The sequence below is a fragment of the Jaculus jaculus genome, chromosome 9 (genome assembly GCF_020740685.1).
Source record: "Jaculus jaculus isolate mJacJac1 chromosome 9, mJacJac1.mat.Y.cur, whole genome shotgun sequence".
Taxonomy (NCBI): domain Eukaryota; kingdom Metazoa; phylum Chordata; class Mammalia; order Rodentia; family Dipodidae; genus Jaculus; species Jaculus jaculus.
Window position 1 is genome coordinate 129,615,495 of NC_059110.1, and position 20,890 is coordinate 129,636,384.

The 20,890-nt window shown below is 39.4% G+C and overlaps 1 protein-coding gene and 1 non-coding gene across 3 annotated transcripts in view; both read left to right on the forward strand.

Moving 5' to 3' along the window:
* Positions 1–3,404: 3,404 nt before the first annotated feature.
* Positions 3,405–20,890, forward strand: part of LOC101595231 (ABC-type organic anion transporter ABCA8A) — a 70,412-nt gene continuing 52,926 nt past the window's right edge. Inside the window, exons 1-5 of one of the 2 annotated variants that reach the window (XM_045158156.1) lie at positions 3,405–3,652; positions 7,736–7,840; positions 9,543–9,744; positions 11,599–11,760; positions 20,486–20,589. In XM_045158156.1, coding sequence (XP_045014091.1) covers positions 7,745–7,840; positions 9,543–9,744; positions 11,599–11,760; positions 20,486–20,589 — 564 coding nt within the window. In that variant the 5' untranslated portion in view covers positions 3,405–3,652; positions 7,736–7,744. Of the gene's footprint in view, positions 3,653–7,735; positions 7,841–9,542; positions 9,745–11,598; positions 11,761–20,483; positions 20,590–20,890 lie in introns of those variants that run through there. The other variant, XM_045158157.1, reaches the window with a different exon arrangement.
* Positions 14,072–14,175, forward strand: LOC123463802. The gene has a single exon (XR_006639185.1). It is a non-coding gene; the product is annotated as a U6 spliceosomal RNA (small nuclear RNA).

The following is a 20,890-nucleotide window of genomic DNA, read 5'->3' on the forward strand; positions in this document are numbered from 1 at the left end:
GGCAGGTATATGAAAGACCTCTCTTCTGATTGTAGTGTTGTATGTTTCTAGTTTATGCAAATAACACACTCTCCTCCACCTATGACGATACTCACATGAGAGCTTGAGCAACAAGTTCCAAGCTTTTGATTCAAAAAAAAGGCACTAATGTTTATCCCACTAACTGCCTTGGTATTTATGAATGACAAATCTATTGATGTATATCAACATATTAAAAGTACTTTACTTATGTTTAGTTAGATTTTTATAATTAGCCTGTAGAGTAATGTGTTTCAGTATTTTCATTTTCATATTATTATTATTGATCTTCTGCCACTCCTCTCCCCTGACCCAGCCCCTTGTGCAAGTCCACTATCTTCCTCCACTAGTCTCATATGTTACGCGTATTCTATCATCCTCTTCCCCCCACCCCTGGCCTCCCTTAGTACTTCTTTCCTCTCTTCTTGCTGTCTGATTTCTAATTTTATGACCCAATCCCCTCACATATACACACATATATAAATTAAAATGTAAGGCTCGACAGATGGCTTAGTGGTTAATATGCTTGCCTATAAAGACAAGGGGCTGAGGACCCATGTAAGCCAGATGCACAAGTTGGTGCATGCATCTGGAGTTGGTTGCAGCACCTGAAAGCCCTGACACACCCATTCTCTCTATCTGCCTCCCCTCTTTTAAATAAATAAATAAAGATCTTGACTCTTTATGTGAGCGAAAATGTGGGACATTTGTCTGAGTCAGGGATACTGTGATTAACATGATAATTTCCATTTCCATTCATTTTTTTACAAGTGTCACAATTTAATTTTTCTTCAGAGCTGAATCAAATTCCGTTGTATACATGGGTCACATTTTCTTTATTCATTCATTTTTTGATGGACATCTGGGCTGGTTCCACTTCCTAGCTACTGTAAACAGTGTAGATGTTCAAATATCTCTGTGGTAGGATGTAAAGTCCATTGAGTATCTACCCAGAAGAAAGGATTTTGCTGAGCCTTACAAACCTATGCAGTTATCACCTTTCTTACAGCTAGTCACTAAATAACTGCCTTGGTATTTATGAATCACCTTTCTTACAGCTAGTCACTAAATAATGCACAACTTTCCAAGACTTTTCTCATTTATCCTAACAGCATTCCATTCTCTATTAGGATCAGGAAGCACTTTAGTGAGACAATTCAAAGAGAATGTGTCAGGGTGCTATGCCATGGAAGCCAACCAAGATCATTCCCTTCCCATTCTGAGAGTATGCTCTCAAAGCTAAGAGATGAAGGTCGTCAGTGTAGATGCTCCAAGTGAGCATGTCTCAGAGAGTGGCTCTATATCTCATATTCTCAGGAAAGAAACTGAGCTTGCAAATGTGGACCACAGAGAGTTCCAGAACTATTGACACTTATAGAAGGGACTATATAATTTAGAAGAAAGCTAAGAATTCATAATGTAATAATAGTCTGTGTATATAATAATATTAGGCAGTACTCATAACAGTATTGAAACAAATTATTTTTATTTATATTTGTCATTATGGGAGGTGGATTTCCAAACTAGCTCCCTAAGGATGCCCCCTAATTTCTTGACCCTATGAATATGGTTTGATGGTGCTCCTTCGTGCTTGATATGTCGTGGGACACACTTGACATTAACAGAAAAATTATCTTTGTGGGCACATATAGATGACATTTGCTTCTCTCATCACCTGATCCTCACACATGGAAAGCTTTCCCTGTCCAGTGGCAAAAGGGGGGAGTCATGGAGGTTCAGAGCAGGGAGGCGGTGTTCCCTGTCTGACTCTGAAGATTTTGACATCATGGGAGAAGGAACATCGGTGGGCCTATACTGTAGTAGCTGTGAGGAACGAAATTAAGAGAGAAAAACTAAACTTCCACAAATATTTTGTGTTACAAAGATACCAAGATTATTGAGGTTTTGGAGTTGTTTGGTACAATGATTAGCATTACATTGACTAAAATTCATTCATACAAAGAGAAGGCTATGTTCAAAAACCTGGAATAAGTGTATCTTATGCAGGGCACTGGCACAACTGCCTAACTGTCGTCCACAGTCCTTGTCTGGAGCAGAACATTGCAGTTCAAGGATACTCACCCTGTCTCCCTGCATGCTTATCCATGCTGTCTCCCTGGCTACTGGATCCTTCTTCATTCTGAATTTTATATACATTGCACCATCTCCAGAGTGTCAGCTCAAGAGATAGTAACTTGAGTGGATTTATTAAGCTGAGTCTGTTGCAATTTCAAAGCAAAAGACTTAAAACATTGGGTTAAATTTACTACTTTGAAATGAAACTTTTATTGTAATTGTGAGAATATATATATATATATATATATATATATATATATATATATATATATATATACACACACACACACACATTTTTGACCACCAAACATGTGATCATGTTATTATGTAAACAAGACACACATAGTATTGGCCCATCAACATATGGATGATGGAAGCAGGAGCAAAAAAGAAAAAATAAAGAACTTTAAAATAGAGAAGAATAGTTAGAAAGATGAAAGGGTTCCATGCAAAAGAGTGGAAGGGCTAATAAAGAAGGGCGCTGGGAGGAGATAATGTAAATTTTTGACAAAGATTTTTATAAAAAATGAGAAAGAAAATATGAGGAGGGGACGGAGTGAGGGGAGGGAAAAGGGTAACTAGTCAGGTTTCAGAAAGGCCAGAGGCAACAGAGAAAGCGCGACACTAAAGACCTCTCCTGGAATAACAAGTTGAGAGCTCACTAACATGAAGGCAGAGATCGGAAAGCAGAAGAGAGAAAACCACTGGAGAATAGATGCTGAGTGAAAGGTATGTTATCGGATATAGAAGATAGCCTTTGCTTCCAGGTGGAGACTAGATTATGATGCCAGCAGCCTGCAGGGGGCGTTGTAGGCGGCTACTGGCACAGTACTTGAGATACGTTAGAGCCTTCGAGGAGGGTGCAGACGGTGAACGGAGATAGACCACGGGACGCATCGTCCTGTAGAATGCAGGTCATACCATCTGGGGATGATTGGGTGTTGAGTATATTGCAAGGGTGAGGGTGAGGGATATTCAAGAAAGCATGCTGTAGTTTTGGCCTGAGCAAGTGAAGGGTGGTGATGCTTCCCAAGTTAAAGGAAAGAAGGAAGAAGATATGACAGTAAAAGTAAAAATAAAAATGAAGGTTTTGCCTTTAAAACTATTCACCACCTGACTAGGTTATCTGGTTCAGCACGTTAATCAGAATGTCCAGAACTTTTTATTGGTTAAGCACACACTTTGTGTTTTGAGCTGTGCCACTTTCTTCTGGGGCATGAAAAGTTTACGAACCGTGGGCTCCCTCCGCAACATAGCCCTTTCTGGCCCTGCAAGCAGTGAAACAATCATGTTGTCAGTCCTCTGCTATGGAAGCTGGCTGGAAGTCAATGGGGGAATTTGTTCAAGTGGTCACGTGAAGTTCACCCTCCACCAGGCCAAGAGAATTACAATTGTGATCCTCCTCTGAAGGCAGTCTGGCTGGGAACTTCCAAAGCAGCAAACAGATCCAGCACAGCACAGATGTAGAGTCCAGGAGGAAATGGAAAACATCGCCCTGGAAGTCTCGAGCCACAGGCATATTTGAGCTTCTGGATCACTTTCTTCACAAGTCCTGAAAGTAAGTTCATTGTTTTTCCTGCTTTGTTTGTATAATGTAATTATAAATGAGATTCCATATATTTAATGACAATTATGGAGAAATTATTTTCAAAATAAATGGCTTTAATGCTTCTAAATTTATGCTAATACAATCTACAGAAAAAGGTTAGGTTTGTACCTAACTTTAAAGACATTGTAACCATGATATCACGTTAAAAAAAAAAAAAAGCAGTGTGAATGTGACAGTAAGCTAGAAATTCATGCTAATGAATTACCAGAAGGAATTTAAGTAAAATTTTAGGAAGCACTTTCTATGCAAATCTGAATGTAAATGAATTTTCAAATTGCAATTCTATATGTGATTTTATTGCATATGACTTTTCAGGCATTGTAGATCTACTTTCACTAACTGTATGTAACTAGAACATTTGGAGTCATGATTTGATGTCTCTGCCTGTCTTTCTAGGACTTACATTTTCTCAGAGTAATATTCTTTCCTGCACCTTTTATTCTTTGAATGCAATATGTTCTTAGATTGAGAACTGCATACTTTTCATTTTATATTTATTATTTCAAAGCTCATATGCTTTGAAATTCAGCATACTTTGGAATAAGCAGACTCTCATTTATTGACATAGGGAGTCAGTAATATTTACTCACAGTGAAGCAGCCTTACTTTTTATTTACAGATGAGCTAAAGAGCACAGAGTTTATATATATGAATCGGGGAAGGAAGGATGCTCTAAATGAGCTTATTTACACGGCAAGACTGAGAGCTGATTTACAGTGGAAAGTCCCAGGGGCTGGGGATCATACTCAGTTGTTCAGGCTGGGGTGGTGGCAGACTCCATCATCCCGAGCTAGTTCACCTGCTGTGCAACAATCTCTTTAAGTATCTCCCCTCCCAGGGACAATTCATGGGGCTCCTAGATACACTAATCTAGAACTCTTTTCTTGGTCTGTGTTCTTCCCTCCAACTGTCATTCTGTGGGCTCTCTAAGCTCCTTTCTCCATCTACTGGCATCTACATTTGTGTCTCAGTCACACTGAACAGCCACGTGTGGTTTGCTTCCCAGGCCACGCTGCTGCCCATTGGAACATCCCTTGGATTCTTTATCTGAGCTATGACTCTGAAAACACACTGCCCCTATGTATGACTCCATCTCATGAATGACATGAGAGCTTCAGGGAAGGACAAACACATTCCTTATCTCTATGGCAATAGTCCATCACAACTGTGTAGACTGTTCTTAGGTAACATGTTGAGAAACAAAGGTTACTTAAATATCAACACTGAAGAACCAACACACATTGGCCAAAATGAGCTGCTGGCTTTATGCCTGGACTCCCAGTCTGATTATGCAAGCCATGGCTCTAACATGTTTCTCAGAAAACTAATGTTTGATTTTGTAACTCAGACCAAGCAATCTATTTTCTTATGTAATGTAGACTTTTAATGAACATTTGACCAACAATTGCTTCTGTTTCTATTTCTTTGTTTTTCCTTCATGGATAAAGTGTCAAGAAAAATCTTTCAAATAATATTTGCATGGGATTTTTGGTTGGGGCATGGGAAAATGGAATGTTCAAGCATGCATCAAAATTTCTAAGGGATGTTTTAGGTTTCTGCTACAGTAATAAACCCACCATTTTAATGGTCAATTTCCTATTTCAGTGTAGCTAAGATACAGGACCCAGCTGTTTGGTCCAAATGCCAGTCTAGATTCTGTTAACAAGGCATTTTTTTTTAAAAAGATATAATTCATGTTTAAATCAGTGTGAGTGACTGTCCATAGGGTGATTGGGTTTTATTGACTCACCTAAAGGCCTTGAGAACATAAGGCTGGAATTCAGCAAAGAATATAAATTCTGGGCTGGAGAGATGGTTTAGCGGTTAAGCCCTTGCCTGTGAAGCCTAAGGACTCTGGTTGGGGGCTCGATTCCCCAGGATCCACGTTAGCCAGATGCACAAGAGGGCGCATGCGTCTGGAGTTCGTTTGCAGTGGCTGGAGGCCCTGGCGCGCCCATTCTCTCTCTCACTCTCTGCCTCTTTCTCTCTGTCTGTTGCTCTCAAATAAATAAAGAAAAGATGAACAAAATTTAAAAAAGAATATAAATTATTTTCAGGATTGTAACATGCAAACTCTGCCTTAACAAGATTATAACTTCAATTCTTCCCTCAATTTCTAGCCTGCTGGCCTGCCTATAACAGATTTTGAAATCGCTAGCCCCACCATTGAGTGATTCAGTTCTTGAAAATAAATTAATCTGTATCTGCTTCTCCCCCCTCTCTCTTATCAACAAAATACTGGATATTGATCTAACAATGTCCTATTCTGTCTCCATCTAGAGACCCCTGATTAATACAGTCACCAAATTCTGAGGCTCCCCCTTTTTCTTCACAGGCTCAGCGAATTTTTTTTTTTGTATAAGCTAGAATTGTGGGTTGCTATTTCTGCCACAGGAGGGCCTGTTTGGTTTCTGCTCTCCACCATTCATGCACACGACTTTGAAGGACCTCCAGATCTGGGTTATCTTGATCCATCTCTGTATCTCTGCATTTCTCTGTCTCTCAGCAGATCATCTCCAGACACACACAAACCCACTGGCAAGTACACGTGCACGCATACACACACACACACACCCAATAGAACTACCATTGACTCGTGTCCTCAGCAATCCGTGGTTACCATGTCTCCCAAGGCCTGGAGAACTGGACCAAATAATGTATCTATCTTCACCACGTAGCCTGTACCTTCATTCATGGCACACCTCTCCATGGAAACCGCTGTGTGCAGTTCGGCAGACTCCAGCTCCACCCCTGCTGTCAGCTTTAGAAAGAACCCTATCCTCCCAGAACATTCTTCACCAGCGTCTCTTGAACCACCCAATAAAGGATCGTGTTATTTCTACTCCACAATTACTTTTAATGAGTGACAAAACTGTGGAGTTACATTGCAAAAACAGTACATTGCTATGAAACCTGAAACAAGTTCTTCACATTCTCCCTGGACCAGAAACCAAGCATGCTTTAAATAGTATCCTCCTGAGTATCTACTATAGAATGGCTGGGCATGGTGTCTACATTGATAAGCACTACTCACCAGGGAAGTGTATGTAGGAGGTTCATATTCCGTTACATATGAACCCTCAGTCTTGCTACTAGTAAGTCAAAAGCAGTAAATGCCATTTCTCCTCATTCCCAGGTTCTTCCAACTAAGCACATCCATCTAATTTTTATGTACTATGTTATGCGAACCCTACTAAGATAGCAGCCACTTCCTTTATTACCCACACATTAGATGCTCCCAGATGAAACGTAATAGGAAGCTGAAAACAACAGGTCACAGTTCAGGGGATTGTAATCAGGCCTATTTGAAACACAGTTGCAAGGGAGATTCTTCACATCACCTCAAGCACATATTCAAACAAGTTATGACTTCCCATGATAATCTGCAGAATCAGTTCTGCATCTCTTCAACTCCTGGTTGTAATAAGGTGTCTTCTTTGGTGTACTATAAAGAGAGGGTAGAACTGAGATTCTCTAGAACAATAACAAGGGTTATGAAGACTGGAGATTTTATGTCCAGTAACTCTGTAACATCTTTTCTAGGTTCATTACCAGATACATTCTCACACATATGCACAGGGAGTCAACACCATTCACAATATCATCCTCTTTACATTACCTAGAATCACTCAGATCCAAAATTCTGCTATGTTTTCTACTTTAACAATGTAATATTTGCATAGAAGATTGTTTTCCCCCAGAGGAAGGGGAATTTGGTAGTCTAAAATTATACTAGATATATTGACTTCTTTAAAATATTACATGTATTGATGTCTTTAAATAAGCTAAGTATACTATGTAAGTTTGAATGCAAATGTGTTAAAATGTATCTGTGAATTCAAGAGGCGTACATTCACTTAAGAGTCTGGATGTGAGAGGCGCTGAAGTTAAATAGCAGAGATTGATCCAATAACAAAATTTGGAATTCCCATAACCTAAGCACTTCTTTGGAAATGTAAAACAACTAGGCTATGACATGTTTGCTGGCTATTTCTTCTCTGGACCTAACATTTCTTCTCTCTTCTCATTTAGCAGAGCAAAATGGTTAACCGAGAGATAAGTGTTTGCCAACAAACATGGACTCTATTATGCAAGAATTTGATTAGAAAAAAGAGAATGAGAAGAGACACAATATTGGTATGACTCAGTATCTATGTTTTTTTTCTTAGCACAATGCATCTATCCTATGTGCAAGTGCCTTTTGGATGACCCCTCAAAAGTAAATCACATATTTACATGACACAAGCAGGAGATCACATGTTAAGGACTAAGTATAATAAAAGATTACATCAAATGACAATTCAAGAGACATCTTAAAATTTTACAAAATCATTAAAAATACAAATGTTATCACTCATTTACACTGAGACCAAGACAGGGAAGTTTAAAGAAATGAGTCAAGTATTAACCAACACATCTAGACATCACTGGCTTTCACTCTTGAATATCATTTTCTTTTTTATTATTTGCTAGGGGAGAGGGGGATGAATGGGTATGCCAGGGTCTCTAGATGCTGCAAACAAACTCCAGATGCATGTGCCACTTTGCACATCTGGGCAATCAAACCTAGGTCCTTAGGCTTTTCAGAAGTGCCCTAAACACTGAGCAATCTCTCCAGCCATGGATATCATTTTATTTTAAAAGGACATTAGTTTTAAGAAAATCAAGACTTCAAAGATATTATGTTGTAGAGAGAAATCTTCCCTTCTTACAATCATATCACTTAAGTATTACAAAGGTACAACTAGATAGGATTTACTAACTAAATTAAAATTATGCTAAATACTCATTCAGTAAACTTCTTTTAAAGACCAAGCATTTTGAAAAACCTGAGAAGTATTTTATTTGTAGTTCACAGGATTCTGCAACCAACTCCTGCCAATTCAGGCCAGTATTCCAAGGTGTCTGCTTTTTAAAATTGAGTTTCTAGTTCTGCAATCTAAGTTGTGACCAGGGTAATGTATTAATGTTATATTATTAATATCTTGGCATTGTTTCTTGCCATTAATGTTTGCAGCAAAATCTAATGGAGGAGTAGTGCATTGCATTTATGCCCTCACCACAGCCTACCATGTATATCTTTGCTGTATTTTAGAACCAATGCACATTCTTGCACTAGAGCAGTCAACTTTATTTCCATCAAAAGTCTATTGGAGAGGCCAGGTATGGTGGCGCACGCCTTTAATCCCAGCACTTGGGAGGAAGAGGTAAGAGGATTGCCATGAGTTTGAGGCCACCCTGAGACTCCATAGTGAATTCCAGGTCAGCCTGGGCTAGAGTGAGACCCTACCTCGAACAACCAAAAAAAAAAAAAAAAAAAAGAAAGTTCACTGGAGAGATGGCTTAGCAGTTAAGACCCTTGCCCCACAAAGCCTAAGGACCAAGGTGTGATTACCCAGGACACTCATAAGCCATATGCACAAGGTGGCACATGCGTCTGGAGTTCGTTGGCAGCAGCTAGAGCTCATGGCATGACCATTCTATCTGTCTTTATCACTTGCTCTCTCTCTCTCTCATAAATAAAATAAAATGATTTTCAAGCCCACTGAAGGAGGCTATGTGTAGTGACACACTCCTTTATCCCAACATTTGAGGCTGAGGCCAAAATGTCACAATGTCAAAGGCAGCCTAAGTTTACATAAAAACCCATGTCTCAAAAGAGGTCCATGGTAATTATAAGAACAGCTGGATTTTTGTAGTCTTCATGTTTCAAAAAGTGTATCTCAAGAGATACAGAGGAAATGGAATATTAGCCAACAAAAGCCCAGCTGTGTGACAGACTGCTGGTGACTGACTTCCTTGGAATAATAGTCTTTGTTATTTTCCTCTAAATTTGTAGGAGTGTTTGTATTCAGCCATTCTGTTAGTGAGCTTATATATGTTTCCTGAAGTACATCAAGTTTATGATTTTTCATTTCCTACTGTGAGCCTGGGACGTATTGATTCATTCAATGATTCTACATTCACCATCGCATACACACCAGACACCCAAACAACTCAGAGAATAATGAATAAAGTCTCTTCTGCTTCCTTCATGAAAGGTAAGTTTTCTACAAGATCAGAAGCTTCTGTTTCTAGTTAATTTGATCATAAACATGAGAGGATTAATTTGCAATTCTTTGATAAACATTTCATTGTTAAGGTTACCAAACAACATAGCTCTTTAACATACTTTGATTGTGTTCTTGATCAAAGAATGTTGATGTACAACTCACAATCCTCCTTCCTCAGCCTCCAGTGCCCTAGGACTTGGGTTTTGACTTAAAAAGCAGACTCTAGTAGGTGTTCTGACACCTGTTATTGAGAGCCACTGTGCCCTCAGTTCCCAAACAAAGTTGTTTTTTTTCTTCCTGCCTAAACCTCCTTATACAAGCAGGGACATGTGGATATGAGCCATGCCCACCTTACCTTCCCATAGCACCTCATCAAGCATCCTAACTCTGACATCTAGATTTCAATGTCTGCACTGGGCATCTTACCTTTCACCACTGAATCTACTCTGATTCAATGATTTGAGATCATACTCTGATCTGAAGGGCCTGTCTCTCAACTTCTCCTCAAAGGCATTTGTTCTCATCCTCTGTTTCACAGAAGTATTCCTGGGTTTCCCAATATCCTGAGTTACGCCTTGCAGAGTACCTTCATTTGAAGCTACATGCGATAATAATGATGCTCATCAGATGAATGTGGTGTGGTAGATCCTTACCTAGAGACCATAATGAACATACGAGCTCTAAGATTATTGTGAAATATGTTTGGTGGCTTTTAAAAATATTGTTTATTTTATTCATTTATTTGAGAGAGTGAGAAAAAAATAGGTGTGCCAGGGCCTTCAGCTACTCCAAACAAACTCCAGATGCAAGCACCCCCTTGTGCATTTGGCTTTTGTGGGTCCTTTGGCTTTGCAGGCAAGCGCCATTAACTGCTAAGCGATCTCTCCAGCCCTGTTTGGTGGCTTTTTATGAATCCCACAAATTTAGCTTAAGGAAAAAGGATTAAAATCTTTTCTATAAGAACACATGATATCTGCTTTTTCTTCTTTTATGCATGGCAATCCTGTTCCAAGGTGAAAACAATCATTAGTATACTTTCAGACTTGTTAAACACTTATGTTCATATAATGTATATCTAGGCAGTTCAATGAGTATCTGTAGAAAATTAATAATATACACTCTATTGGTATATTCTGTTAGGAATTATAAAAACTTTGGACCCATTGCTCATTTATAAGGTGTTTTTAAGGGAAATAATCTTGCACAATTATGTCTGTTATGTAAAAGCACAGCATAGCTGAACTACATACATAGTCACTGCTTTACACTATTGTTGTACTTATATATTTTCCTATAAATAATGTGATTGAGAGGCTGTTATATATATTTATACATATATATGCCATGCCTGATTTTTTATATCAGTGGAGTTTGTTCATTAATAAGAGTATATAAGTTACATGTAAAGTTACAAGTAAATAAGTTACATGTAGCCTTATTTTATCTACAATATTAGAAATTTGTTTATTCTCATCCTTAATCTGAGTGATTTATTCAAGATCAACATGTGATTTCCACAAAAGAAATAAAAAGGACTAGCATATGTGTCCTTTCACTCTTACCTCACCTCTCTTCCTGATCATCTCCTAATCATTACTCTTGTGATGTCAGCAGAAAGGGGAGGGTACTGGAGGAGGAGGAGGAGGAGGAGGACTCAGGAGAGGAGGTGTAATGAGAATCAACTAAAGTTGTATTCGAAAATGGCATGATGGCTAATATTAATTCTCTGTATGCCAGAAAATAATTATAATTTAATAAAAAAATAAAAAATAGAACATGGTTTTCCTTAGCTTTTGTTTGTAGTAATTTATTTATGATAATAATATTTTCTTGGAATATTAGGAATAAAAGTAATGGCATTTCCAGAAGAAAGAAATATGACAGAATCACATTCAAGTGATGAACATGCTGTGAGAGTTATTTTTACCAATACTTACTCTTATCACTTGAAGTTTCCGGAAGGAGCTGGAATCCCAACCATAAAGGAACATGAAGACCATTCAGGTAACTTTGTGGCTAGAAAGTTACATTGTTTTCAATTCTATGACAGAACTGTGTAGGGTGTTTCAGTGGGACAAAATAATATACTTCAGCAAAGTTAGATAAACTGAAACTCTTAGGTTAAGACATATACCTTAAAAATCATCCTAAAGTAAAATCACAGTTAGGAAAGCCCAGTACCCAACAGTGAAGGGGATCCCTGAAACAAATGTAGTGTTCGTGTGTAATGACATCCAGCAAGTTCTCCAGTCTTTGCAGGCAAGAAGCTTAAGGTTCCAAGGCAATCAGGAGCAAATCATGTTATGTTTTGACTTAATCACCCGAAGACTGTCAAAAAGATCTATTCTTGGGCTGGAGAGATGGCTTAATGGTTAAGCGCTTGCCTGTGAAGCCTAAGGACCCCGGTTCAAGGTTTGATTCTCCAGGACCCACGTTAGCCAGATGCACAAGGGGGTGCATGCATCTGGAGTTCGTTTGCAGTGGCTGGAAGCCCTGTGGTGCCCATTCTCTCTCCCTCTCTCTCAATCTCTCTCTTTCTCTCTCTCTCTCCCTCTCTCTCTGCCTCTTTCTCTGTCACTCTCAAATAAACAAATAAAAATGAACAAAAAAATTTTAAAAATAGATCTAGTCTTAACTGGATCAGTGACTCATGCCTGTAACTCAAGAGGGTAGGGCAAAAGAATCACAGAAAGTTCAAAGCCAGGGCTGGAGTGAAGGCTTAGTGGTTAAGGCACATGCCTGAGAGACCTAAGTTCTTAGGTTCAGTTCTCCAGTTCCCAAGTAAGCCAGATGCACAAGGTGGCTCATGTGTCTGGAGTTTGTTTGCAGTGGTTAGAGGCCCTGGCACACCCATTCTCACTTTCTCTTTCTCCCCCACCCCACTCTCTGTCTCTAACAAATAAATAAAAATATATCTTAAAAAATGTTCAAAGTCAGCTCATGTGACATACTGAGCTCTAGGTCAGCCTGGGCTACAGAGTGGCACTTGTCTCAAAAAAATAAAAAGAGTATTTGCAACACCACTGAGGAGAGTCCCTAGCAGAATGGAGGCAGGGACAAAGGAAAAGAGGGAAACAACATATGATGTATCCATACAAAATATATTGTTAATAATAATCATAATATAAAAATAAATCTCTTCAGACAGAAAGACAGACAGACACGCACATACACTCATTCTTTTGGTTCTGCTTCTCTGAAGAACCTTGATTAATACAAGAGTGAATTGAACAAATCATTGTGTAATACTTTAAAAACATAAATAGAAGTGATCTGGGTAAAGTGGCACATCCCTTTATATGTAGCACTCACGAGACAGAGGTAGGAGGATTGCTAATGAGTTCAAGGCCAGCCTGAAAATATAGTGAATTTGAGGCCAGCCTGGGCTAGAGTAAGACTCTTCCTTGGAAAAAAAAAAGTAACAAAAATAAATAAATAAGGGGCTGGAGAGATGACTTACTGGTTAAGGTGCTTGCCTGTGAAACCTAAGGATCCAGGTTCAATTCCCCAGAACCCACATAAGCCAGATGTACAAGGTGACACATGTGTCTGGAGTTCATTTGCAGTGGCAAAAGGTCATGACATGCCCATTCTCTCTCTATATCAGTCTCTCTCTCAAATAAGTAAATTTAAAAAACAATACTAAATAAAAATGGGGCTGGAGAGATGGCTTAGCAGATGAGGTGTTTGCCTGTGAAAGCCTAAGGACCCATGTTCAACTCTGCAGATCCCAAGTAAGCCAGCTGCACAAAGGAGAGGCAAGCACAAGGTCGCACATGTCCACAAGGTGGCACAAGCATATGGAGTTCAGTTTCAATGGTTGAGGATCTGACATGCCAATTCTCTCTCCCTTTCTCTCTTTCAAATAAATAAATAAGTAAATTTAAAAATAAACTAGCAGTTGGTTTACAAATAAATAATAAAAATGAGCAACATCAAAAGATACACCTACAATGCAAGTGATCAAAATGGGTGAAAAAAGGAACAAAGAAGCTTCTGTGTTTTATTTGTTCTCTGGTTTAGGATAAAATAGTAATAATTTCTAGTATTTTCTTACTTTGATGTAGGATGGATTTGATTCTAAAGCAATACCTACCTAGTAGTGAGACCTGGATTACAAATTTTACAACAAACAGCAATAATGATAGGGATGAGTTGCATGGCGAATGTCTAATCGAAGCAATTATGAAACCTATCTGTATTATGTCCCAAATCAGAACCCAAAGTCATGTCATCCCTGCATATGCAATCTCAATCCACAGTTACTGATAGTATGCATAAGAGTTGGTAGAGATAATCAGACATTCAGGAAATACAATTATTGAGTATAGACCCAGCATAATTGAAATGATACAGAGAACATAAATTTGACCCCTGCTCAAGGTTGACACACAGATTCATGAAGCATTCCATATTTTGAGCAAGAGTGCTTCTTCCATGGCGAGCCTGACAACCTGGGCCAGGGTGATGGAGACAGACACCGAGTGTATTCAAAACACAACAAAGCAGAAATCCAGAAGCTTCTGAGAGCTCAACACTAATGTACACTTAAAGCACACCCACCAAGGATCAGGGAATTTTGAAGAAGAGAAGACAGAGAGACTATAAGAGCCATAGAGTGAAAGGGAATATCCAGAGACATTGCCCCCCCCCCCCCAATGACCGCTGCTCTCACAACTCTTAACTCACAACTCTGTGGTGAATACCAGAAGCCCCACTAAGGAGGGGCCTAGTGAAGGGGGGCAGGGAGGAGGGAAATGGTGGTATCAACATATGATATGCCCATACAAAGTTTCTAAACAACAACAACAATAATAATAAAAGAGCAAGAAACCAGACTCCTTCTCAAGACAGAAGAGATGCATTGTTTATCTTTAGAACATATGAGCCTTACATGCTATATACACTTCATTTGAGCATTAAAAAGAGAATAAAAAGCATACTATCAGGAAATCCAAGAGACACTGCAAATATGAAGTTATCTTAAGGGAAGTATATATCTGTAACTCTTAAGGAAAACTATAATGAGAAAAATGGTAAAATTTTGTTAAAGGACATTACAATAATTCTGTTTCTAAAAAGGGATCACAAAAGGGGTCCCATTGTGATATTTCAAGCAAATGAAACAAACAAAGGATTAGGATTCTGAATATATTAAAGGTCGTATTAACAACAAATATATGGTACAACATGCATAAAGTTTTAACCTACTCAAAAAATGCTTAGTAATGCAAATATCTTGAAGAAAACTGAAGATGAGCATAAAGTTCAGAAAAGTACTTGTCATGGGATGTTAGTGGATTTTATTGGTAGACTAAAAAAGACATGGGATTTCAGCCTTCTAGGGCTTTAATTATTTTTAAAATATTTTATCTTTATCTATTTATTCATTTGACAGAGAGGCGGGGGGAGAGAGAGGGAAAGAATAGGCATGCCTGGGCCTCTAGCCACTGCAAACGAAATCCAGATGCATGTGCCTCTTGTGCATCTGGCTGATGTGGGTCCTGGGGAATCGAACCTGGGTCCTTTAGCTTTTCAGGCAAATGCCTTAACCATCAAGCCATCCCTCCAGCCCCTTTAATTCTTCTTATAATATTTATAGACAATTTCTTGCTTGAAAATATAGTTTTTGGATCACGCTCACCTCTATTTGCCTTCTTTATTCCCCTTACCATGCCTGCTGAATCCCTTCTTCTTCCAAAACACTCCCCTTTCTATTTTAATGTCTTCTTTTTAATTAACTTACTGAAGTTACTTGGGATTGCTTGCATAAGCATGTGAGAGGAGCTTATTTATTGGAGCACGGACACATACCAGTGTCTACACTACTGACGCAAGTGATTTCCTGAGCAACCACCAGCTGCCAACCTTTTTGTCATGGAGAGGTGGAACCCCAAGAGTCCCTCTCTCATCCCCAAGATGGAATATCCCCATTTTGTTCAGTTATCAATACCTGTCATGAGTTTTTTTAAGTGCAAAGACCATGTCATGTCTGGAAGACAGAGTCCCACAGAACATCTTTCCATTCTCCATACCTGTTCTTTTCATCCCCTCTTCATCATTGTTCTCTGAGCCTTGAGAGGGTGATATACATGTCCTGGTTAGTGCTGAGCACTTATCACTTACTTATTCTCAGAATTTTGACCAATTATGTGTCTTAGCATTAGTCAACAAAGAGCTTTATTCCTTGACATGGAGGATCTACGCAGTAATGCTTCTTTTACTTGGTTGTATATCAAAATTTCATTTATAAAAAAATCTCAAAAGATTTCCTAATTATTATCTTATGAAAAGTTTTACCTGCCCATTGGTTTGTGTTATATATTTACCTTATTGGAAATCATTTTATTTCAGTAGTTTTAGTCCTTGTTTTGCACTACTTTACTATTTTATAATCACCTGAAAAACTACTTTTTAAAAATTATTGATTTAAATTTTTTATTCATTAGTTTTGTACTCAGTGAATACAGTCAAGTTGGTACCATTATTAGGCTTGTCCATGTCCTACCTCCTTCCCCTGACCCCTCCCTGTAGAGGTACATGGTCATGCATTGTGGAGTTAGCCCACAGTTATGGGTAGGATAAATGTCTCTGCCTATCATGACTCAACGTGTGGCTCTGACATGCTTTCTGCCCCCTCTTCCACAAAATTTCCCTGAGCCATGTTGGGTTCATTTTGGGTCTGCTTCAGTGATGAGGTGTTGGGAGCCTCTGCGTCTCTGGATATTTGATTTGGTAGGAGTCAATTGTTCTCTGTGTTGATCTACTTCACCCTTGTGCTGGTACCTGGTTCACCAAGAAAACAGCACCCTTGCTTGTTTCACCAATTATTCTTAGTCAGACCCTAAGGAAAGAACCACCCCATCATACCTCAAAATTATTGATTTTTTATAAGAAGGTTGCACACATAGACCCTCTCTCCCCTGCCCCAATTCTGTTGAGGGTTTTCGATGAGATTAATGGTACTCTTTGTGGGGTCCTATAGGCCTCAGTCAGTCTCTGCAGGAATGGGGGAAACACGGTGTCTTCAGACTGTTCCCACCCACCCTGAGGCTCTTACAGTCTTTCTGTTTCCTCTTCGGAGAGGCTCCCTGAGCCTTGGTGGGAAAGGTAGAGATTGGGTGATTTAGACTGTAGACTCTGGATCTCTGTTTCTATGAGGTTTGAGTGACCATAGTGTCTATCACCATTTCCCCGTAACTGGTTTTCACGCTAGCTGGGAAAGCAGTATTCATGTCATCACTTCCCCTGCAATGACTTCTGGGCCCAGCCAGACGAGGTAGAGGCGACCCATCTCCTGGTAGACAGTTGGGTCTCTCTCTCTCTCTCTCTCTCTCTCGATGTATCAATGCATCCTTGTTCTCCCTGTACTCTCATCCACCTGTAAAATAGGAAAAGTGAGAACAGTTTGAATAGTTTGAATAAAAGGGTGTAAGTCCAGTCATTAGAAAGACATATTGATGTGTATATCCACTCTTACCATGAGCAGTGGAGGTTCTCTCTGAAGCCTATTGGTTTCCAGTTATAGGGAATCTGACTTGGTTCCCAGAGCCAGATAGGAGTTCATCTCACTGATCTGAACTCATGTACAATCCAGGAGCAGTTGGTTACCTACATTAGAGGTGTGCAACTGTTGCACAAGTGTACATTTCTTACTCAACTGATTGATTTTGTAACTGGAAAGATCTCCTGCTAAATCAATCAGTTAGCAACTGTTTTCTTCATCCCTTTCATTGCATTTTCCAGCACTATGAGGGCCAAACAGGAGGGAACTGGATTCCCTCTTAGTTCCATTATGATCACTGGATCTCAGATCCAGTATGACTGATGTCCTGTGGCTGCAGGCTATGGTGTCTTCAGCAATAGGGACTTACCTTTTAACTCTTGGAGGTAACCAAACATTTTGTCAATAGCTTGCATTATTTTGGGAACCTCATGTCTCCCTGACCAACAGTTCACTGTTGGAGTGACCCCATTCTGGCCCTGGGAGTTACCAGCCACAGCCCATGATTTTAAGATAGACTTTCTCTGCCTTTTATTGAGTTTTTCTGTGCGGGTCTCCCTCCCTTTATTGAGGGTAATGACTTGTAGAATGGCAAACATAAAGAAGGTTTCTGTGGGACTGACTCAGGTTGCCTTTAGTTTCCTGTAGCCCGCCATCCTTCCTCTTCCTTTACAGCACCTCCACCCCACCCCCGCGCCCAGGTCTTTCCATACCTTTCTTTCTTTCTGTCTGCTGATCACTGACTTATTGTCCAGGAACCCTTCCTCCCTTCCCTCACTATTTCCTACTTTTCCCATCTTCATTCTAGTACCATGTCCATACTGTAGATATTTATTTCAGCTTACAATTAACTGACAATGGACCAGATTAGACACTGGTTATGAGAGAGGTCATGCAGCATTTGCCTTTCTGAGCCTGTGTGACCTCACTCACCATGAGTTTTCCAAGTCCCCCATTTTCCTGCAAGTTTGACTGTTTCATCTTTGCTTACCACTGAGTAGAATTTCATTGTGTATATGTACCATATCTTCATTGACAATTCATGTGCTGTCATTTGGTTTTTTAAAGTTTTTTTTTTTATTAAGTAGAAACTTTGTGTGGACATATCATATTTTGGTACCATCATTTCTGATGGATTTTGGTTGTCCTTGGTTCTCACTACTTTCTGAAAAAGAAAGATTCTCCAATGGAGATCAGGATAGGCTAAAGGGTATAAGCATTGTTAATTTAGAGATCTTTTGATGGATGTAGCCTCCCTTGTGACCAAAGACTAGTGGGAGCTTCTCATTGGAGTCTATAATCTTGGTCTCCTTAGGATCCTGACTTGGTTTCCAGTTCCACCTATGGGTTCCTTTTCCCTGAGTGGATCTCTTATCCCCGCCTAGGCTGTGTGCCACTATGGCACAGGAATGTACATCTTGTCAGGCTGGTTGTTTACATCTAGCCAGGCCCCAGGCTGGCTCACAGCAGTATTGGCTGTTTTCACCAAGCAGCGCTATGTGGGCTGACCATCTTGGAGCTGGCTCCTTCCAGATTCAGCTGGAACCCTCCATGTTCTGGGTCAGTAGCATGTGGAGTCTTCAGGAATAGGGTCTTACCTTTCACCTGAAGTGGGTAATTAAGTCTGTCATGTTTTGAGGACCTTGTAGTTCTCTCCGATCAACAGCTCAGTGAAGGTTCTAACTAATTTTTGGTGCTGGGAGTTACAAGCCAGGGCCAAGTATTTTAGGGTTAGCCTTCATTCCACCCTCTCCAGGGTCCCTTCTTATGAAATGATCCTTCCATGCTCCTACTGAAGGTTATATCTTTCAGTTTGATATCCAAGAGGAAGGTTTTTATAGTACCAGTTCCTTTTGGTTTCAGTTTTGTGTGCATCCCCCACCACTGCCCTCTTATCTCCCTTCCCTAAAACCCTTCCATACCTATTATCTGTCTCTCAAGTTGCCTGTCAGGTGTGCCTGCAACTCACACTATTCTAGGTTAGGAACCACAGATGAGGGAGAACATGCAGCATTTGTTTTCCTGAGCTTGTGTGAGTTTGCTTAGCATGATCTATTCCAAGTCCACCCACTTTTCTACAAATTTCACTGTATCATGTTTCCTTACTGATGCATAGATTTCCATTGTGTATATGTGCTGCATCTTCATTATCCAATTGGCAAATGATAGACATCTGGGTTGATTCCAGTTCTTAGCTATTGTGAATTGAGCAGCTATAAACAAAGTTGAGCAAATATCTCTGCAGTGAAGAGTGGAGCCTGTAAGGTAGATGCCCAGTAGGAAAACACCTGGGTCAGATGGTAGCTCTATTTCATCTTGTTCAGGAGTCTTCATATTGATTTCCATAGTGGTTGTACAAGCTTGCCCTCCCACCAGCAGTGAGCAAGGATTACTCTTTCCTCTCATCCTCACCAACATTTATTGTCATTTGATTTTCTTTTAAATTTTTTTATTTATTTGCAAGGAGAGAGAGAGAGAGAATTGGCATGCTAGGGCCTCTAGCCATTGCAAAGGAACTCCAAACGCATGCATGCACTACTTTATGCATCTGAGTTACGTGGGACTTGGAGAATTTAACCCCAGGTCCTTAGGCTTTGCAGGCAAGTGCCTTAACTACTAACCCATTTCTCCAGCCTGTCATTTGATTTTTTGATGTCACCATTCTGACTGGAATGGGATAGAATCTCATAGTCATGTTAATTTGCAGTTCTCTGATGAATAGAGATGATGAACATTTCTTCAGGGTTTAATGGCCACTAGTATTTCTTCCTTTGAGAACGCTCTGTTCAACTTCCTGCCTTTTTTTTTTTTTTGCATAAGGTGCTTGATTTTATATTGTTTAGGCTTTTGGGTTCTTTGTAGATTCTCAATATTAAATCTCTGTCAGAGGTACTTCCAGTGAATATTACTACTTTTTGTAAAAAAAAAAAAAAGTAGCACAAAAACAGAGGGAAAAAGCTATCAAATGTCATGAAAGATAGAGATGTACAGTGCAAAACCAAAATAAGCCGAGTGACTCAGAATAAGAGAAATAAGGAAGATTCCCCAGGAGGGATTTCTCTTCTGTTTGCACTTTGAGAGCTCTTACTGCAGTTTGTATTTTTATGGGTTTTGAGTCAGTACACAAGCTTTGGGAACCTGGGAACATTGTGAAATAAAATGTTTGCCATGTATAAAGCACTAACATATTCCATTGTGATAGTAATTTTTTTTCTTTTCTCAAAGCTCATTGTCATATGTATGGAATGACAATGTTTTGTGATAGCTCCATGTTCTGGACAGATGGTTTTGTGACTCTTCAAGCTGCCATTAATGCTGCAATTATAGAAGTGAGTACAAAATGCTCAATTCAAATTAATGTTCACTGCAAAGCCATGTTCAGTGCAAATTAATTCCAAGTTAGTAAGGTGTAAGTATATATCCCTGCTCTCCCATTTGTTCACGTATACAGTTACTTATTTGCTTACTCTTATTTACTCTTTTTTTCTAAGGAAGTTCACCAAAGTTGTTCTGTTGCCAGGAACAACATAACAATATACATAGCAACATCAATAAAACAGGAGCTTTTTCTATAGGGAGTAAGTAGTGTTAGGAAGGCAGACATGTACTCATGTAATCATTAGAACAGAA